Here is a 17,318-nt window from a genome sequence, read left to right on the forward strand (position 1 = left end):
ACCCTCCTATCTCCCTACCACAGCTGCCACCTCTCTCCAGCCTGCAGGTGGCGTCTGTGAGCTCTCAGGTGTCCAGACTCCTGTCCCCAGCCCTCCCACCTCAAGTTCTTCGGAGCACCTCGAAATGTAGCTTAGACAAACGCCACGTTGAGATCCAGCTCTTTGAACTGTTAGCCAACATGTACTGTTCTGTCCTGGGAACTCGCCAAGTCTGGTGGAAACTCAAATCAAAAGCTGTGTTTTTCTTCTCAGGGAAGGGATTATAACCTTCACCTTTTTGTAGGAGGAAAAGGAGGAGGAGGAGAAGGCAGTGGCAGCTCAGGACAGCAAAGACAAATAGAATCTAGGTGACTTCAGTACGACCTGTTCCATTTGTTTTTAATCTTAAGATTCTGACCCTGGGGACATCTCAGCACGTCCAGTGTGTCCTGTTAACCCTGCCCTCTCCCAACCCCAACACTGCTTCCTCTTTATTTCTCCTTAGCAATGTATTTATATTTTATTTCTTTGGAGAAGATTTCATGGTGCCCAGGGGTGTCCATGTGTGTGTGTGTAAAACCATAGCTATGGGCAAATTTCAAGCACCAAACACACTTTCAGGTGTTTAACCAGCTGAGAAACTAGGGAATAGAGATAAAATGTGGGGGAAAATAATAGGTAATTAAGAGAGATGGTTTTGAGATAGAAGGAAGGAACCTTGACATCCACATCCACATTACTATCTACATCCACATTACCCTTGATGTTTAGAATCTTTCTTAATCCCTGATGCTGCTGCTGCTGCTAAGTCGCTTCAGTCATGTCCGACTCTGTGACCCCATAGATGGCAGCCCCCCAGGCTCCCCCATCCCTGGGATTCTCCAGGCAAGAACACTGGAGTGGGTTGCCATTTCCTTCTCCAATGCATGAAAGTGAAAAGGGAAAGTGAAGTCGCTCAGTCGTGTCCAACTCTTCTCGACCCCATGGACTGCAGCCTACCAGGCTCCTCCGTCCATGGGATTTTCCAGGCAAGAGTACTGCAGTGGGGTGCTATCGCCTTCTCCGTCTTAATCTCTAGAACACAGTAATTCCTTGAGCTACAGAGACTGCTTGTGGTTTGTTACATCATTTATTCTTTAGGTATTTCATGCTTGCTATCTGAAAAAAAAGTACCGAGTTGTCTAAAATAAAAAGTCAGATCCCGCTTCACTTCTGTAGAACTAGCTACTATGAATAGCTTGATGAGTATTTCCCAGATGTTTTAAAACTATGCTTTTAAGTGTACTTAAGCATATTGTTGTTCCCTCTCTCAGTCATGTACGACTCTTTGTGACCCCATGGACTGCAACACTCCAGGCTCCACTGTCCTTCACTATCTCCCGAAGTTTGCTCAAACTCATGTCCATTGAGTCAGTGATGCCAGTGATGCCATCCAACCATCTCGTTCTCTATTGCTCCCTTCTCCTCCTGTCCTGAATCTTTCCCAGCATCAGGGTCTTTTCCAGTGAGTCATCTCTTCCCATCAGGTGACCAAAGTATTGGAGCTTCAGTGTCAATCCTTCCAGTGAATATTCAGGGTTGATTTCCTTTAGGATTGACTGGTTTGATCTCCTCGCTGTCCGAGGGACTCTCAAGAGTCTTTTCCATCACCACAGTTCGAAAGCATCAATTCTTTGGCGCTCAGCCTACTTTATGGTCCAACTCTCACATCTGTACTTGACTAGTAGAAAAACTATACAGACCTTTGTTGGCAAAGTAATGCCTCTGGTTTTCAGTACATTGTCTGGGTTTGTCCACCATGGAAGTCCCAGAAATGCAAAATCTTATTCGAGTCAAAGTGAGGACTGTAATCCAGAAACAGTCTCTCAGAAAATTCTGAGAACTGTCCTACTGATTAGAGGTCTAGACACAGTTACACTTTTTGAGACAGAGGGCTGTATATTAAATGATGTCTTATCAACAGTTTACACAATCTAGTGAGTCATCATGGTTCATCGTGGCCCCTTACAAGGTCAAGGTTTTCTTTTAAGGAGTTGTCTTGTTGATGTGAGAAGAATGTTGTTCTTTATGGTTGAGCAGGTATTTCTGCTGATGGGGGTTTGTTCCATGTCTAATGCAGATACACAGTGCACAGTGTTGGGGGAGAGGAGGCTGAAAGTCACAGAAAAAAATTTTATGTCTAAATTATTCTTGTCCTGCCATCAGTTCAGTTCAGTTCAGTCGCTCAGTCGTGTCCGACTCTTTGCGACCCCATCAACTGCAGCACGCCAGGCCTCCCTGTCCATCGCCAACTCCAGGAGTCCACCCAAACCCATGTCCATCGAGTCGGTGATGCCATCCAACCATCTCATCCTCTGTCATCCCCTTCTCCTGCTCTCAATCTTTCCCAGCATCAGAGTCTTTCAAATGAGTCAGCTCTTCGCATCAGGTGGCCAAAGTATTGGAGTTTCAGCTTCAACATCAGTCCTTCCAATGAACACCCAGGACTGACCTCCTTTAGGATGGACTGGGTGGATCTCCTTGCAGTCCAAGGGACTCTCACGAGTCTTCTCCAACACCACAGTTCAAAAGCATCCATTCTTCGGCACTCAGCTCTTTTTATAGTCCAACTCTCACATCCATACATGACCACTGGAAAAACCATAGCCTTGACTAGACAGACCTTTGTTGGCAAAGTAATGTCTCTGCTTTTCAATATGCTGTCCAGGTTGGTCATAACTTTTCTTCCAAGGAGTATGCGTCTTTTAATTTCATAGCTGCAGTCACCATCTGCAGTGATTTTGGAGCCCAGAAAAATAAAATCAGCCACTGTTTCCACTGTTTCCCCATCTATTTGCCATGAAGTGATGGGGTCGGATGCCATGATCTTAGTTTTCTGAATGTTGAGTTTTAAGCCAACTTTTTCACTCTCCTCTTTCACTTTTATCAAGAAGCTCTTTAGTTCTTCTTCACTTCCTGCCATAAAATCTGCATTTTCTTTCACTTTCTTTGGTGAATAGGAGCTTACAGTAGAGGGCAAAAAAATAAAAGCCACAATCCATGTGGTCATTTAGAAGACATTCCCACCAAAGACAATTCTTATGCAATCAAATAACTTTTAACTGTTAGGTAGTTAGAATAGGAAAAAGGAGTCCAAAATGGTGGTGGCTAAAAGACAAAGAAAGGGAAAAGCCCTTGAAAATGGAACAAAAGAAAATCCAAGTCACTTTTAACTATGGAGGTAATAATAACAACAATAATAATCACCATTTATTGGCATCTCTCCTACGTATACTCTTCCAGGCATGATCAGAAACAGGCATTATCTCCTGTTATCCTTATAAAACTCCCATTTTACAGATGAGGAAACTGAGGCTCTGGAAGATTAAGTTGCCCAGTTAATAAGGAGAAGTAGTGGGGCTGCCCTGGTGGCTCAGACAGATAAGAATCTGCCTGCAATACAGGAGACCCAAATTCTATCCCTGGATTGGGAAGATCCACTGGAGAGGGGAATGGCAACCCACTACAGTGTTCTTGCCTGGAGAACTGCACAGACAGAGGAGCCTGGAGGGCTACAGTCCATGGGGTTGCAAACAGTTGGACCCAACTAAGTGATTAGCACTTGCAGTGGGGCTTGAAACCTTGTTTGTTAGATTCCAAAGTTCATCCTTTAATTCTTCTGATCAGGAGCACAAAGGGAGGAGCCCCATACAGTGGACTAACAGGAGGCTTGTCATTGGTCTGTGGGACTTAAAAATAGAGTAACACCTTTTGTAAATTACAGAGAGCCCGAGAATATCAACAGACCACACCACCAGAGTACAAATGCTCTTATCTCCCCTTCTGGCCCTCACCTTTGTCCTCATCACCCCTGTTGATCTGATATGCTTTCATGTGGGTGGACAGACTTATTTACCTTTGTGTTCTCTTTGATTTTCTGGTTGACCCTTTTGTTATTCATTTGCTCTTTTACGGACTGTTTGAGCTCTGCAGCCTGTCCAGACCTCTGACCCCGTGGAGATTCCTCCACATGCTGAGACATATCCCAAGCTCATGAACACCAAGCTGTTTCCCAGATGGGGGCTGTTCACAATAAATAAGAATGATGGGGCTTCCCTACTGGCTCAGTGGTAAAGAATCCACTTGCCAATGCAGGAGACACAGGTTCGACCCTGATCCAGGAAGATCCCACATGCTGCAGAGCAGCTAAGCGCATGGGCCACAACTACTGACCCAGCACTTTAGAGCCTGGGAGCCGCAACTGCTGAACCCACATGCTGCAAGCGTGGAAGCTTGGGCGCCCTAGAGCCTGTGCTCCACACAAGAGAAGCCACCACGATGAGAAGCCTATACACTGCCACAGGAGAGTAGCCTCTGGGGGCTTGTCGCAACTAGAGAAAAGCCTGAGCAGCAATGAAGACCCAGCACAGTCAAAAATAAAATAAATAAATAAGAGAGCAAAGAAACCAATAAAAAGAAAAAAGAAGAAGAAGAAGAATGATGACCTGTGGTAACATGCGGGGCCTTTATTGAGCACATAAAATGCACTGCCTTCCATGGCTATTTCTGGCCCCAACATTCATCACATCACTGAAGGCCACGATTGATTCTCCATCGTGATGGAATCCTATGCTTGTCAAAGGACTGTGATTAACATGCCAACATTGCTTTCATCAGAAAACCTCAAACTGCTGACGCAGCGCTGCTTGATGATAAATGTTTCCTTGCCTGTAGTGCCACTCTCTTGTAAATCCAGAGCTCTCATGATATGCAACCTACAGAATAAACAAGTGCAGGGTAGCAGGACCTCTTTAAGTGTGCAGGGTCTGAGGGCCACCAGCACCCTTTGCCAGCCTGGCTTACAGGACCCTCCTCTTAAAACAGAGCAGGACCCTATTAGGGTCCTTGCCCCAAGCCCACCCATATCATCTGCCAGCCTTTTGTCTGTGGAAAACTGTAGTCAGAGAATAAGTTTAATCAGACAAGTAAGAAACAGTTAAAACAAAGGAAAAGAGTCAAAAGAAACCAAATAACAGTAATGTACTCATTAAGCATAGTTGAGGACCTTTAGTTCTTTCTCAAGGGCTATAGATAATATTCTGAGTCATCTCCTGTTAAGTTGTCTTGTAGATACTGAAATCCCAGGTTGAAGATGTTAACTACATGATGACCAAACTATAGCCATGACATAAGCTGCCACAATTCCAAGAACTGAGCTCAAAGAAATGGAAACAAATGGACCCTGGAACTGACTGTACCTAAAACAATCAAGATGATGCTGGTTGGACCACCGATGACCAATTTGAAAGGTGACTGTCAGAGCTGACTGTGCTGTTTCTGCATGTAGTTCCCCCACCTTCTGTCTATAAAAGCTCTTGCCCACTGGTTGCCAGTGGGGGTGGGGGAGTCAGCCTTTGGACAGACATCTGCCACCCTCCCTCTCCAGTTGTCAACATCTGAAATGAAGCAAACTTTCCTTTCCACCAATCTGGCCTGTTTATTGGCTTTTGAGCAGCAAGCAGCCAGACCCCACACCCTCCTTTCGGCAACACTCTCTGGGAATGTTACTAGCAGGAGACGAATAAACCTTTCACCACATCCAGCTTCTGGTCCATCCAGGACCAGTCACAGATGCCCCCCGGAGTGGATGTTTTCCTGCTTTCTCAGGGTGGACCACGGAGAGCACATGAAAGACCCTGTAGGATCCAGGAAGAGCAGAGCTGTTTTATTGTGATGAGGGATGTGGGGCTTCAAGGAGAAGGCAGGGTTTGGTACAGGGTTTGATTTGGCCTGGAAATGACCACAGAATCAGATATGGATGAAAGAGTCCAAGGTACAACTTGAGCTCCCATGTGGCGGGAAGAACTGGGAGCACAAATGATATGCATCCCAGCTCCTTAGCCAAAGACACCTTACTGTCCTGTTCTTGGGGAGACAACCTGGGTCCAAATCAAAGGAGTTGGTTTTGACGTTACCATGGCAATTCAAGACCCGTGGATGGAACCGCCCTTGGCTTCTAGGCCTCCTCCAAACCCTCCTCTTCCCCTCACCACCCTTCAGCCCCCAACACTTCATTCCTGCCCCAGTCTATAATAATAAAGTGATTATTATAAGAATTACATTCTCGTTGTAAAAATTTAGAATAAGAGAAAAAAAGTGATAGCCATAAACCTATCTCCCAGGTTCAGGGTGGGGTGGAGGGGACCTCTGTCAGAATCTCATATTTTATTTGAAGCTTTAAAAAAAAATGTTTTCAATATGAAAATTCAAAATCATGCACTTCTGACGAATCTTGGGCTGAATGGGACAGAGGTCACGGGCTTCTTGCTTTGGGTCAGATAGGTTTCCGAGATCTCTGCCGCATCTTTCATTTTGCTTTCTTGATTGTTTTAGGGAGTGGCTGAGGCTGAACTGGAAAAGAACCTGAGTCGGACTTTCAAAAGCTTCTTCAGATCAAATGATGAGGTGAGGAATGCGGGGCGTGGGGTGGGTTTTCAGCAGAAAGTGGGAGCTGCAGGGGTGCAGGTCCCCAGATGCCTCCCGCGGGAGGATGCGGGGATGGGAGGATGGGGGTGTCAGGGTCTGGCAGTTAGCAACTGGCCTTCTTTTCTTTGACTTCTGTGGTCAGGGTGATTGGGGTCCTCACTCCCACTGGTCCCTTCATTATAATGGGGAAAGGTCTGGTCCTGACTGAAACACACCAGGAAGGCTTTGAAACATATGTATATATAGATGAGATGGTTGGATGGCATCACCGACTTGATGGACATGAGTTTGAGCAAGCTCTAGGAGCTGGTCAAACAGGGTTGGTCAGACAGGGAAGCCTAGTGTGCTACAGTCCACAGGGTCTCAAAGAGTCGGACATGACTGAGTAACTGAACTGAACTGATCATAATGGTGACAGTTAAGAAATTATTACCATTATCATTTTCATATGCATGATTGCTTATGAAGGTACAGAATGAGTTGATGCTTCTAACTCTTTTCTGGAGCAACGCAAGAGCCCAGACTGCTTTATCGTGGTAATCCCACTGTCCCGTCTTATGTGTTAGGAGTCACTGTTGCTTTGCCTGGTTTGCTGAGTACTTCTGGCACCTCACTCTTTGATATTCAGTTCAGTTTCTTTCTTCCTGAAGTACGTTCTTTTGTAGTTTTTTCAATAAGTTTGTTAGGAATAAACTCATCATATTTTGGCCTAGAAAATATCTTTATTTTGCTCTTAGGCCCGAGGAACAGTTTATCAGAGCATTCTAGGTTGACAATTATTTTCTTCTAGAAACTTCTATCACTGATTGTAAGAAATCGGTCTCAAGTCTACCTTCTGTGTATTATTTGTCTTTTAGTCATGTCTGATCCACAGCTTAACCCATCTTGGAGGTTTTAATTTCAGTGAACAGTTGTTTTTTTCTTTTTAATTTTTGAAAGTTGTATTTGATTATTTTTCAAAGCATTCAGATCTCTGTCCATAGAGTCTTGGTTCTAGTCTTGTTGTTCAGTTCCTTCTTCTATCTTAGTCTGACTCCATGTGACCCCATGGTCTGTCCATGGAATTCTCCAGGCAAGAATACTGGAGAGGGTTGCCATTGCCTTCTCCAGGGGATCTTCCCCACCTGGGTATTGAATCTGGGTCTCCTGCACTACAGGCAAATTCTTTACTATCTGAGCCACCAGGGAAGCCACATTAATCATCTTAAGCATACTCATTTTTTCTTCTCTCTCTGTTCAGGTTCTATTAGTATTCTTGAAGAGTCTTGTTTACTGTCTGCTTTGCTTGCTGTCTCTTGCAGTGGGGCCTTATTGTGTATGTGGGGATAGTGGAGAGAGTTCCATAATTTTGGTTTGCGAGCTCATCTTCAGTAGCACTTAATCTGCTCCAACCTGCTTCAGATGACATGGAGGAAATGCCCTTCCTGGGTGGTCCAGCATTTATTGCTCCTGTCAGGCCTCCTGGTAGAATTTACCAGCCCAAGCTCCCTTTCGCTACTGTAGTGTTTTACATCACTTACTGGGGCTTTCCAGATCTCACAGTGTGGATTCAAACTCAAATACATGCAAAGGCAGACTTGTAGCTGTGAATTCCTAGGGAAGTGTTTTTAGCATCTTCTTAGTATCAAACTGAATAGACAGCTCCCTTGATTTCTCTCTATCATGATGGGTGGGTTTTTCCTGCTGCTGCTGCTAAGTCACTTCAGTTGTATCCAACTCTGTGGGACCCCAGGCTCCTCTGACCACGGGATTCTCTAGGCAAGAATACTGGAGTGGGTTGCCATTTCCTTCTCCAGGGTTTTTCCTAGTCCACCCTTTAACTGATGACCCCAGATTAACTCTGTGGATGGTGGGGACAATCTCATTTTTAACTTCCCATCTGCCATAGACCTAAGGCCTAATCTCTTGTTCCTATTGGTTGGTACACCCAGGTTTTTACATTACCAAGACCTGCAAGCACCCAGGAGCAGCTATAACCTGGAGCTTGCTGGGAGCTATCTCTACTCTGACCACTCAGGACCCGCCTAGCAATCCTGGGCATTTAGAATATTTGTGTGGTCTGCTGGCACTCACAGGGCTTTTAGATGCCCTGTTCATACGTATTTCCTTTGCTTGACCCATGACGTTGTTTCTAACTTTTCTCCCTCCAGACTTTCATCACCGTGAGCAGAACCTGTGAAATGGGTAAGAGACATTCTCAGGAGGGAAGGGAGACAGGAGGGGCCATGGCAGGAACCAGATGAACGTTTAATGATTGTTTCTCCATCTGCCGGCTGCGGGCAGAAGCAGTCACCTGCCAGCCTGAACTCTGACATGCTTAACATAGAACCTCTGCTGGTGAATCACATTTACCCTGACCCAGGGTGACCATGAGGCCCCAGCTTCCGTTTACCCACAGAGTTTTAGAGCCAAGAGCTTGGAGAACTCTCAGAGCTTGTCAAAGCATCCTCTACTGATTAGGACAGAGACCCAAGATAGAACCTGACCTCTGTATGGTCACCTGGTCCAGGTAAGGAGGAAATCAGGCCAGACCCCAGCCAGGTCACTTCTGTCACAATTCCCTGGCCTCCCCTCCATCAAGCTCTGTTCCAACAGCCCCTGTTCTCTCTCCCAGTTTGGAAATAAGCAAGGAGCCAGAGCCAGAAGCAGACCAAGTGCTCATCCCCTCAGCTTCTGGATCCAGCACTGTTTCCAGACAACCTTGCTTGACCCCAAGCCTGTGACTTTGCCATGATTCCCTTGTATTTTGTATTAATGATGATGATGGCTACCACTTGTTTGAGCACCTACTCTGTGCATCAGACACTGGGCTAGCCCTTTTTAGATATATTGTTTATCATCCTCATGACATCCCTGAAAACTCTCACTATTATCTCTGTTCTACAGATGAGAAAAATGAGTCTTACAAGAGTGCCAGAGTTTGTCCAAAGTGGCCAGGCTGGGGTTAAACTCCGGTCACTGGTCAGGAACACCTCTCCCTTCCCTCCCTTCACCCCTTTACTCATTCACATGGTCACTGATTCATTCCTTCATTCCTCAAACATTTAAAGTGTACACTTGGTATAAAAGCAGGAGCAGGTATCCAAACCCATGGGAAAGCGTCTTTGCCCTCAGGGAGTCCCAGTCTGTTTTTTAAAATTTATTTATTTTTAACTGGAGGATGATTGCTTTACAATATTGTGCTGACTTCTGCCATATAGTCTCTTAAGGAGGCAAAGAGCACCCTAATAAGACAAGGAGAGGTGGTGGAGGGTCTCAAGAGACACCAAGGTGTTGTAACTCAGACATCTGACCCCGGGGAGGGGCTGGCGGTGAAGAACAATGGAAAGGGGATGGTGAAGAAACAAGTGGCTTTTTGCAGGAGGACTCCTTGTGAACACCCCAGAGGAGCCCACCCTCAGCAAGATGGTCACTGAGGAGGACATCCAGTTCTATGTGCAGGAGTTCAAGAAGTCTGGTTTCAGGTAAAGAGGACAGCACCCCGAACGCAGGAGAGAGAAGGTGGGCAGACAGCTTCTTCTACTCACACGGTGCAGGGTGAAGCCCGGAGATCCTCCAGCTCATCAGCCCTCTTGAATGTCTGGCTAGCCTCTACTTGAATGCTTCCAGTGTCAGGAGGCTCTTTACTGACGACGCTCAGTCTGCTCTAGTTTGGAGAGTTTAGTTTGTTCTCCCTTATGCTTAGGAGTCCCTTCAGAGCACACGTTTTTAGCTTTTTTTCAGTCGTGATCTCAGTGAGGATCAGAAGACAGTTCTGAGTTCTTACTTCAAAAGAACACAAAAACCCACGTAAACTCAAGACTGCATACATATTTCTGAAGTGGGTAGCAATTTAGGAGCCTCAGACTGGGGCATAGATGTGCTATAGAAAGGAGCGTAGAAGGCTATCTGCTCCAGCCCCTCCTCTCACAGGAGGGAAACTTAGAAGCCCCAAAGTATTAGAAGCCCACTCCAGGACTCTTGCCCAGAAAATCCTCTGGACAGAGGAGCCTGGCAGCCTATGGTCCATGGGGTCTCAAAGAGCCGGACACAATTGAGCACACCACCCACACACACTTGGGGCTTCCCTGGTGGCTTAGTGGTAAGGAATCTGCCTGCAATGCAGGAGACTCAGGAGACATGGGTTTGATCCCTGGGTCAGGAAAATACCCTGGAGGAGGGCATGGCAACCTACTCCAGTCTTCTTGCTGGGAGAATCCCGTGGACAGAGGAGCCTGGCTACCGTCCATGGAGACAACTGAAACGTGCATGCTGAAAGGACATGTGGCTTGTCTGGGGTCTTTCCAGGCCTCGTTTACACTGGAGAAGTCTCAAGGGCCCAACAGCACCAACCCCTACTGTGCCTGAGGACTGGGAGAATGTTCCAGGCACAGCCCTGGGGCCACCCTGCTAGTCCAGTGGAGACGCCTCAGCAACACTCACTGGTGTCCCATTAGGAGGAAGCATCTCCTCGTATCCCTTTTCTGTGGGTTTCCTGGGGTAGGGGGAGTGGCTCTGGCTGGTGAGGCCACTAAACCAAGTTCCCCACCCTCTTCTGAGACAGCCCTGGGAGGAAGCGGAGAGTCCTGTGGGGCTGGCTTCTCTGTGTCCCCTAATGCTGGTTTCAGAGAGTGCCAGCTCCCAGTCCAGGGCCATGCCTGCACCAGGCTGTGCTCCACAAAGCCTGGCAGGCATATAAGGCACCAGGGCGTGACTCCTAGGCTGTGTTCTCGACCCCCTGCCAGAATCTTGGCTCTTCCTGGGAAGACTGGCTCTACACCAAGCTGGTTGCTGGTGGGGTCTGTAACACAAACATCTACTAAAAGCTTTCCTCTTGTTATTTCCCAATCTGCCCCTCCCAGGGGGCCTCTAAACTGGTACCGAAACATGGACAAGAACTGGGAGTGGGGCTTCAAAGGCTCAGGGAGGAAGGTGAGTCCCACGCTGTTCTCTCCCAAGTCACCCTCGGGGCATCCATGGACCCCACTTAGCTGGTCAGAGTTAGGGGTGGACAGACTGCCAGCTGCTCTGGGAAGCACCTCCACTGCAGGGTTTCCTCTTGGGACCTCTGTGTGGCTGCTTCTCTTGGAATGGCAGAGGGTGGGGCGGGGGGACAGGGGTCTGCCAGGTGACTTCACCCAGGTCTCCCAGTGGTGTCCCGGCTCAGGGTGCAGGTGGTCCAGGGCAACCCCCAGAGATCACAAGGTTGAAGCCCCCAGCTCACAGAAGGAGCATCATGTGCTTTCTGAGAGACAAGAGAGGTAGGGCTTTAACCCCTGGGTGTGTCACCTTGACCAAGTCAGCCTGAGTCTCAGTTTCCTCATTTGTCAAGCAGAAGACAGGTTTCCAATCTCCAGGTCAGCAAACGGAGTAATGGGGTCCCAGGTTTACACTCAGAGCATTAAAAATCTAATGGAAATTGCATTTTCACCTTCCCCCGCTCATTCGGTAACCCCAGCCATCTCCTTGATTCAGGTGAAAATGAACATCCTCCATGTGCCAGGAACTGTACTAGACTTTGGGGCACCAGACGAATAAAACAAGGGCGGTCCCAACCTCTCGGGATCAGGTATTCAGTCAGGAGAACATGAAACATAGTAAAGAGCAGGTGGGGCAGGGATTTGCCTGGTGTTCCAGCGGCTGACTCCATGCTCCCAATGCAGGCACCCAGGTTTGATCCCTGGCTAGGGAACTAGATCCCACATGCTGCAGCTACAAGTTCACATGTCACAACTAAATATCTGGGCTTCCCTGGTTTCTCAGATGGTAAAGAATCTGCCTGCAATGCAGGAGACCTGGGTTCTATCCCTGGGTCTGGAAGATCCCCTGGAGGAGCATGGCAACCTGCCATGCTTGCCTGGAGAATCCCATGAACAGAGGAGCTTACCAGTTTGCTGTTCATGGGGCTGCAGAAAGTCAGACTCGACTGAGCACATGTAACTAAAGATCCCATGTACTGCAACTAAGACCTGACAGCCAAATAAATAAAATTTAAAAAAAGAAAAAAGAACAGGATGGGCAGAAACTGCCTTGTAATCCCTGTGTGACCTTGGGCAAGGCACTTACCCACTCTGTTCTCTGTGGCTGCTTAAGATGGAAATGGCAAGAGTGGTGCCTTCCTCAGGATCTGTGTAAGGATACAGTGGGTTGATGCATATGAAATGCTGAGCTAGAACAATGCTTGATACATAGTAGTGGCTTAATTAATGCTCTTGAGCCAATCATCACTCTACTCTGTGATGGACAAAACCCCAGTGTGATCGGTAGATTCTCTCATAGCGTGAGGGATGAAGATGAGGTCTTTAGGGAGGTGAAGCCCAGGGATCTGAGGTTGGGGACCCCTTCTTCTGAGGTTTCCTTCCAGCTCTTCTCTCCCACCTCCTTCTACACCTCTACTATGCCTTCACATTTTCCCTTGGAACACTGCGGAGGGCGTCCCTCCACAGCCCCCCACAGCAGCCTCAGGATTCATTTCAGCCACAAAGCCACCCCTGGGTCTTCACTCCTCAGAGGAGGGGGAGCAGTGAGAAGCACACAGCTCTGCATTGTAGGTAAAAAAAAAAATAGTGCAAATTCCTTAACCAGAGACAATGAACACTGTCTGGAAGTTGTAATGGTGGCATGAGAACAAGAATAAAGAGGGGCTCTCTCGATCTGGCAGTGCCCCATTTATCAGAGGACAAAAGTGAAGTCATTTTGCTGCCTCGAATGTCATGCTGGTCACCATGTTGGCTGCCCTTCTAAAGCATCCGTTCAATTCAAAGAAAAGAAATATTGATCTCCACCCATCCGAGGGCATCTTCCTCCTTCCTGGTGCCATTTGATTGGTTCCAGAAATATCAGTCCCTGGAGCAGACCACATGCATGTATTACACACACATACACGGAACCTGAGTGGTCACTACATGCCCAAATCCATCCAATTGAGAAGAACACAGTCTTTTCCTTCTCTGTGTCTCTTTTACTTTCACACAAAACACTGTCTTCTTTTTCAAAACAAAATTATTTATTTATTTATTTATTTATTTGACTGGACCAGGTCTTAGCTGCGACATGTGGGGTCTAGTTTCCCAATCAGGGATCGAACCCAAGCCCTCTGTATTGGAAGCAGAGAGTTTTATCCACTGGACTGCCTGGGAAGTCCCCAAAACACTTTCTTTCTGACACTTACTACCACCAAATGTGTGGAGGTTTTTCCCCACACACCAAGCAGTTCTCTGCCACACGAGCTAGGTGGCCTACAATTTAACTTATTCTGACACTATCTACCTGGAGAGGGTATCAGAGCTCACAGGTTAAGGGCTCAGTCTGACAAGACTGACCCCTCGACTTCAGATGCCAGCCCCACATTGAAGTCGTCACCTGTGCTTCCAACTGATTGGCTATAAATTGGAGGGTCTCAGAACCCCACCCCCCGAATCTATTAACTTGTTACAGTGGCTCACAGAACTCAGGGAAGCACTTTTGTTTACCTGTTTATAAAGTGTTATTCGGGCTTTCCTGGTGGCTCAGTCGGGAAAGAATCTGCCTGCAATGCAGGAGGCCCAGGTTCGATCCCTGGGTTGGGAAGATCCCCTGGAGAACCCTAACCCTAACCAGTTTATAAAAGAATTTAATAAAGGACACAGATGAACAGCCAGATGAAGGGAGGCACAGGGCAAGATCTGGGAGGGTCCCAAGCACAGGAGCCTCTGTCTCCCTGGAGTTGTGGCATATTACCCTTTCAGTGTGGATTTCACCAGCCTAGAAGGTCTCTGAACTCCATGCTCCTGGAGTTGGGTGGATGTTCATGGAGACTTCCTCATGTAGGCACGATCAATTATTAACTTCACTTCCAGCCCTTCCTTCCTCCCTCCCCTTCCAGACATTGTGGGGAAGGGGGAAGTGGCTGAAAATCCCAAGCTTCTAATCCTGGCTTTGTCTTTCTGGTGATGAGCTCCCACCCAGGAACCCACCCAGAGTCACCTCATTAGAACAAAAGATGCTCTGAGAATGCTTACTACTTAGGAATTTACAAGGGCTTCAGGAGCTCTGTGTCAGGCACCAGGGGCAGAGGCCGAGATATATTAATACATTTTCTAATCTCTTACACAGTCATTGTAGATCTTCAATAATCGTGGTGCCTCCTTCGCACAAAGCATGTGGTGAAAACAAAGCCAGACCACAGTAGTGCTCTGAGGGGTCTTTTGGGGGGAGTTAAGAGAGGCTCGGTAGTAAAGAACCCGCCTGCCAATGCAGGAGACTCAGGTTCTATCCCTGGGTCAGGAAGATCCCTGGGAGGAGGGCATGACAACCCACTCCAGTTTTTTTGCCTGGAGAATCCCATGGACAGAGGAGCCTGGCTGGCTACAGTCCATGGGGTCACAAAATAATCAGACACAACTTGGCGACTAAACAAGTGGAGGAAGCTACAGGGCGTGAAAATAACATTTCCTTTCCCAGGTGATGGGGGAGCCCAAGCGTGAAAATCGCTTCTACTTCCTGTTAATTTCTCCCCAGATCCTGATTCCAGCCCTGATGGTCACCGCGGAGAAGGACTTGGTGCTCACTCCTGAGATGTCCAAGCATATGGAGGACTGGGTAAGGGAACAGTCCTGCTAGGGGTCATCGGGGCTTCCTGGCAGAGGTCTCAGGTGTCCCAGAGGATGCAGAGTGGGATGTTCAGGGAAACCACTTGCTTAATAAGGCCTTCCTCCACAGTGAGATAGTCACCTTTGGGGAGTAGCAATTAAGACCTCCTTTCCACCACCCTGCTGCAGTCTCTCATCACTCACTCTTTCATCTCATGGGCTTTTACAGTGCACTGAGACGCATTGGGACAGTGCTAGGTACCAGGGAGGTAAAGATGAAGAAGGTACGGAGCCCGCCATGCAGGAGCTCATGGCCAGCCGTTAATGCGGTACCCAAGAGGCTTGGGAGGATAGGGGCACAGCTGGGAGCAGGGGCTTCACAGAAATGCTGACCACCACTTCTGGGCTTGAGGAACTCTTAAGGCTTGCCTGGCAGAGAGAGAATGGGAGACGAGATGGGGTGTTGAGAGGTGAGGGTAGATGAAAGAGCTCAGAGCATGGTAGGAACCCGATAGGCATCAGGGTCTCCCTGAGCCTGCTAGGAGCTGCTGAGCTGCATGGACCTAAGCGCATGGAGCCCACTGAAGTGGAATTGTTGTTGTTGTTCAGTCGCTAAGTGGCGTCCGACTCTTTGTGACCTCATGGATTGCCACATGTCAGGCTTACCTATCACCACCTCCAGGAGTTTGTTCAAACTTATGTCCATTGAGTCAGTGATGCCATCCAACCATCTCATCCTCTGTCATCCCCTTCTCCTGCCTTCAATCTTTCCCAGCATCAGGGTCTTTTCCAATCTTTCCCAGCATCTAGTTTTTCACATCAGGTGGCCAAGGTATTGGAGCTTCAGCTTAAGCACCAGTCCTTTCAATGAATATTCAGGGTTGATTTCTGGGGATTGACTGGTTTGATCTCTTTGCTGTCCAAGAGACTCTCAAGAGTCAAAGCTGTGATTTGGAAGTGTTCTCTGACAAAAGCTTGGAGGTTGGTGGGAACTGGGAGGTCTTGAGTGGGGTCACCATGACTGCTCAAGTATTGGGGCTGGATACTGAGAGCATTCGCCTGCACTTGGCCGTGGCTTTGTTAGCATCATCTCGTGCGACAGAGAGACTGTGTTTCAAGGGCTGCTGCAAAGGACGCCCTTTGTGGACTGTGGAACCAGTCAAGAAAGGGCTGTGACCTACTTTGGGGGTTCAGGTGCCAAAGAGAGGCGGAACAGCCCTGCACGGAGACCACCAGGGAGGAGGGAGGCAGCCTGGGGAGGGGACAAGATCATGGCTGCAGGGCAAGAGTCAACCAAGCTTGACTTGGCCTTTTCCAGGTAGCGAATGGACCAAGTCCTAATGGTTCTGAAGGGAGGCAGTCTGTTGTGATGAGTATGGGTCAGCCTGAATTTGAGTCTTAGCTCAGCCACTTTCTGTGTGGCTTTGGGCCAGTCACCTAGCTTCTTTTCTGAGCCTTCAAGTTACCCAGAGGATCATGGTCAAGGTTAAATGGTGCAGTGTGTTTAGAGCACCTAATACATAGTAGGAACTTGAGCAGTGGTCATTCCTTTTGTAAATAATGTGGGGTTTTCAGCAGGGTGGCCTGTGGAGAGCAGAAAACTTGCCTTCTGCCATTTACTTTTCTGGGTGGGATTTTCTTCCAGATTCCCCACCTGAAAAGGGGACACATTAAGGATTGTGGACACTGGACACAGATGGAGAAGTAAGGAGATGGGGGTCCCTGGGTGGGGGACAGCAGGGCTCCCTGTTCACCTCCAATGAGCTGCTCGCTTCGTCACCCCTACCTTCCCGCGAGCCAGGTGAGTGGGTGGAGACAAATGGGAATTGCCTTCTGTTCCCTTTCCAGGCCCACTGAGTTGAATCGGATCCTCATTGAGTGGCTGGAGACTGACGCCCAGGACCTGCCGGTGGTCTCAAAGCTTTAGGGTGTGATGTGTCAGCTGCCAGCAGGCATTCTGACCTCTTCATCTGCTGGGGAACTGCTCTGGTACCCACATGAAGCTTTACATGTGTCTCTCAAAACCAGCAGCATCATTCAGAAGGGGTTTGCAGCCAAGAATGCTTTTCTTTCAATGAAATGAGTCAAGTCTGACCTAATTTTAGATATGGGAAAAATCACATGTGATTAATTCTCTGGGTACAAAGGCATCAATTTGTCTCTAAGGGTGGTTAGTGTTCTGTGGAGGACAGAATGAGATGATCAGGGGGTGATTTCTCTTTAACGGATCAATTCACTATTTTGATTATGCAGAATCAGCAATTGAGACGCTTTTCAGCAGAGATGAGAGCTCCTTTATTCAATAAAGCAAAGGCAATGATGATA

The 17,318-nt window shown here is 47.8% G+C and overlaps 1 protein-coding gene across 1 annotated transcript in view; it reads left to right on the plus strand.

Annotated features, from left to right (window-relative positions):
• The window catches only part of EPHX2 (epoxide hydrolase 2), a 71,210-nt gene extending 53,892 nt beyond the window's left edge, over positions 1-17,318 (plus strand). The window contains exons 13-19 of the mRNA XM_019966396.2: positions 6,352-6,423; positions 8,595-8,628; positions 9,806-9,908; positions 11,286-11,355; positions 14,923-15,003; positions 16,639-16,697; positions 16,842-17,318. Coding sequence (XP_019821955.2) covers positions 6,352-6,423; positions 8,595-8,628; positions 9,806-9,908; positions 11,286-11,355; positions 14,923-15,003; positions 16,639-16,697; positions 16,842-16,920 — 498 coding nt within the window. The 3' untranslated portion in view covers positions 16,921-17,318. The remainder of the gene's footprint in view (positions 1-6,351; positions 6,424-8,594; positions 8,629-9,805; positions 9,909-11,285; positions 11,356-14,922; positions 15,004-16,638; positions 16,698-16,841) is intronic.

This window comes from Bos indicus, chromosome 8 (genome assembly GCF_029378745.1).
Source record: "Bos indicus isolate NIAB-ARS_2022 breed Sahiwal x Tharparkar chromosome 8, NIAB-ARS_B.indTharparkar_mat_pri_1.0, whole genome shotgun sequence".
NCBI classification, from domain to species: domain Eukaryota; kingdom Metazoa; phylum Chordata; class Mammalia; order Artiodactyla; family Bovidae; genus Bos; species Bos indicus.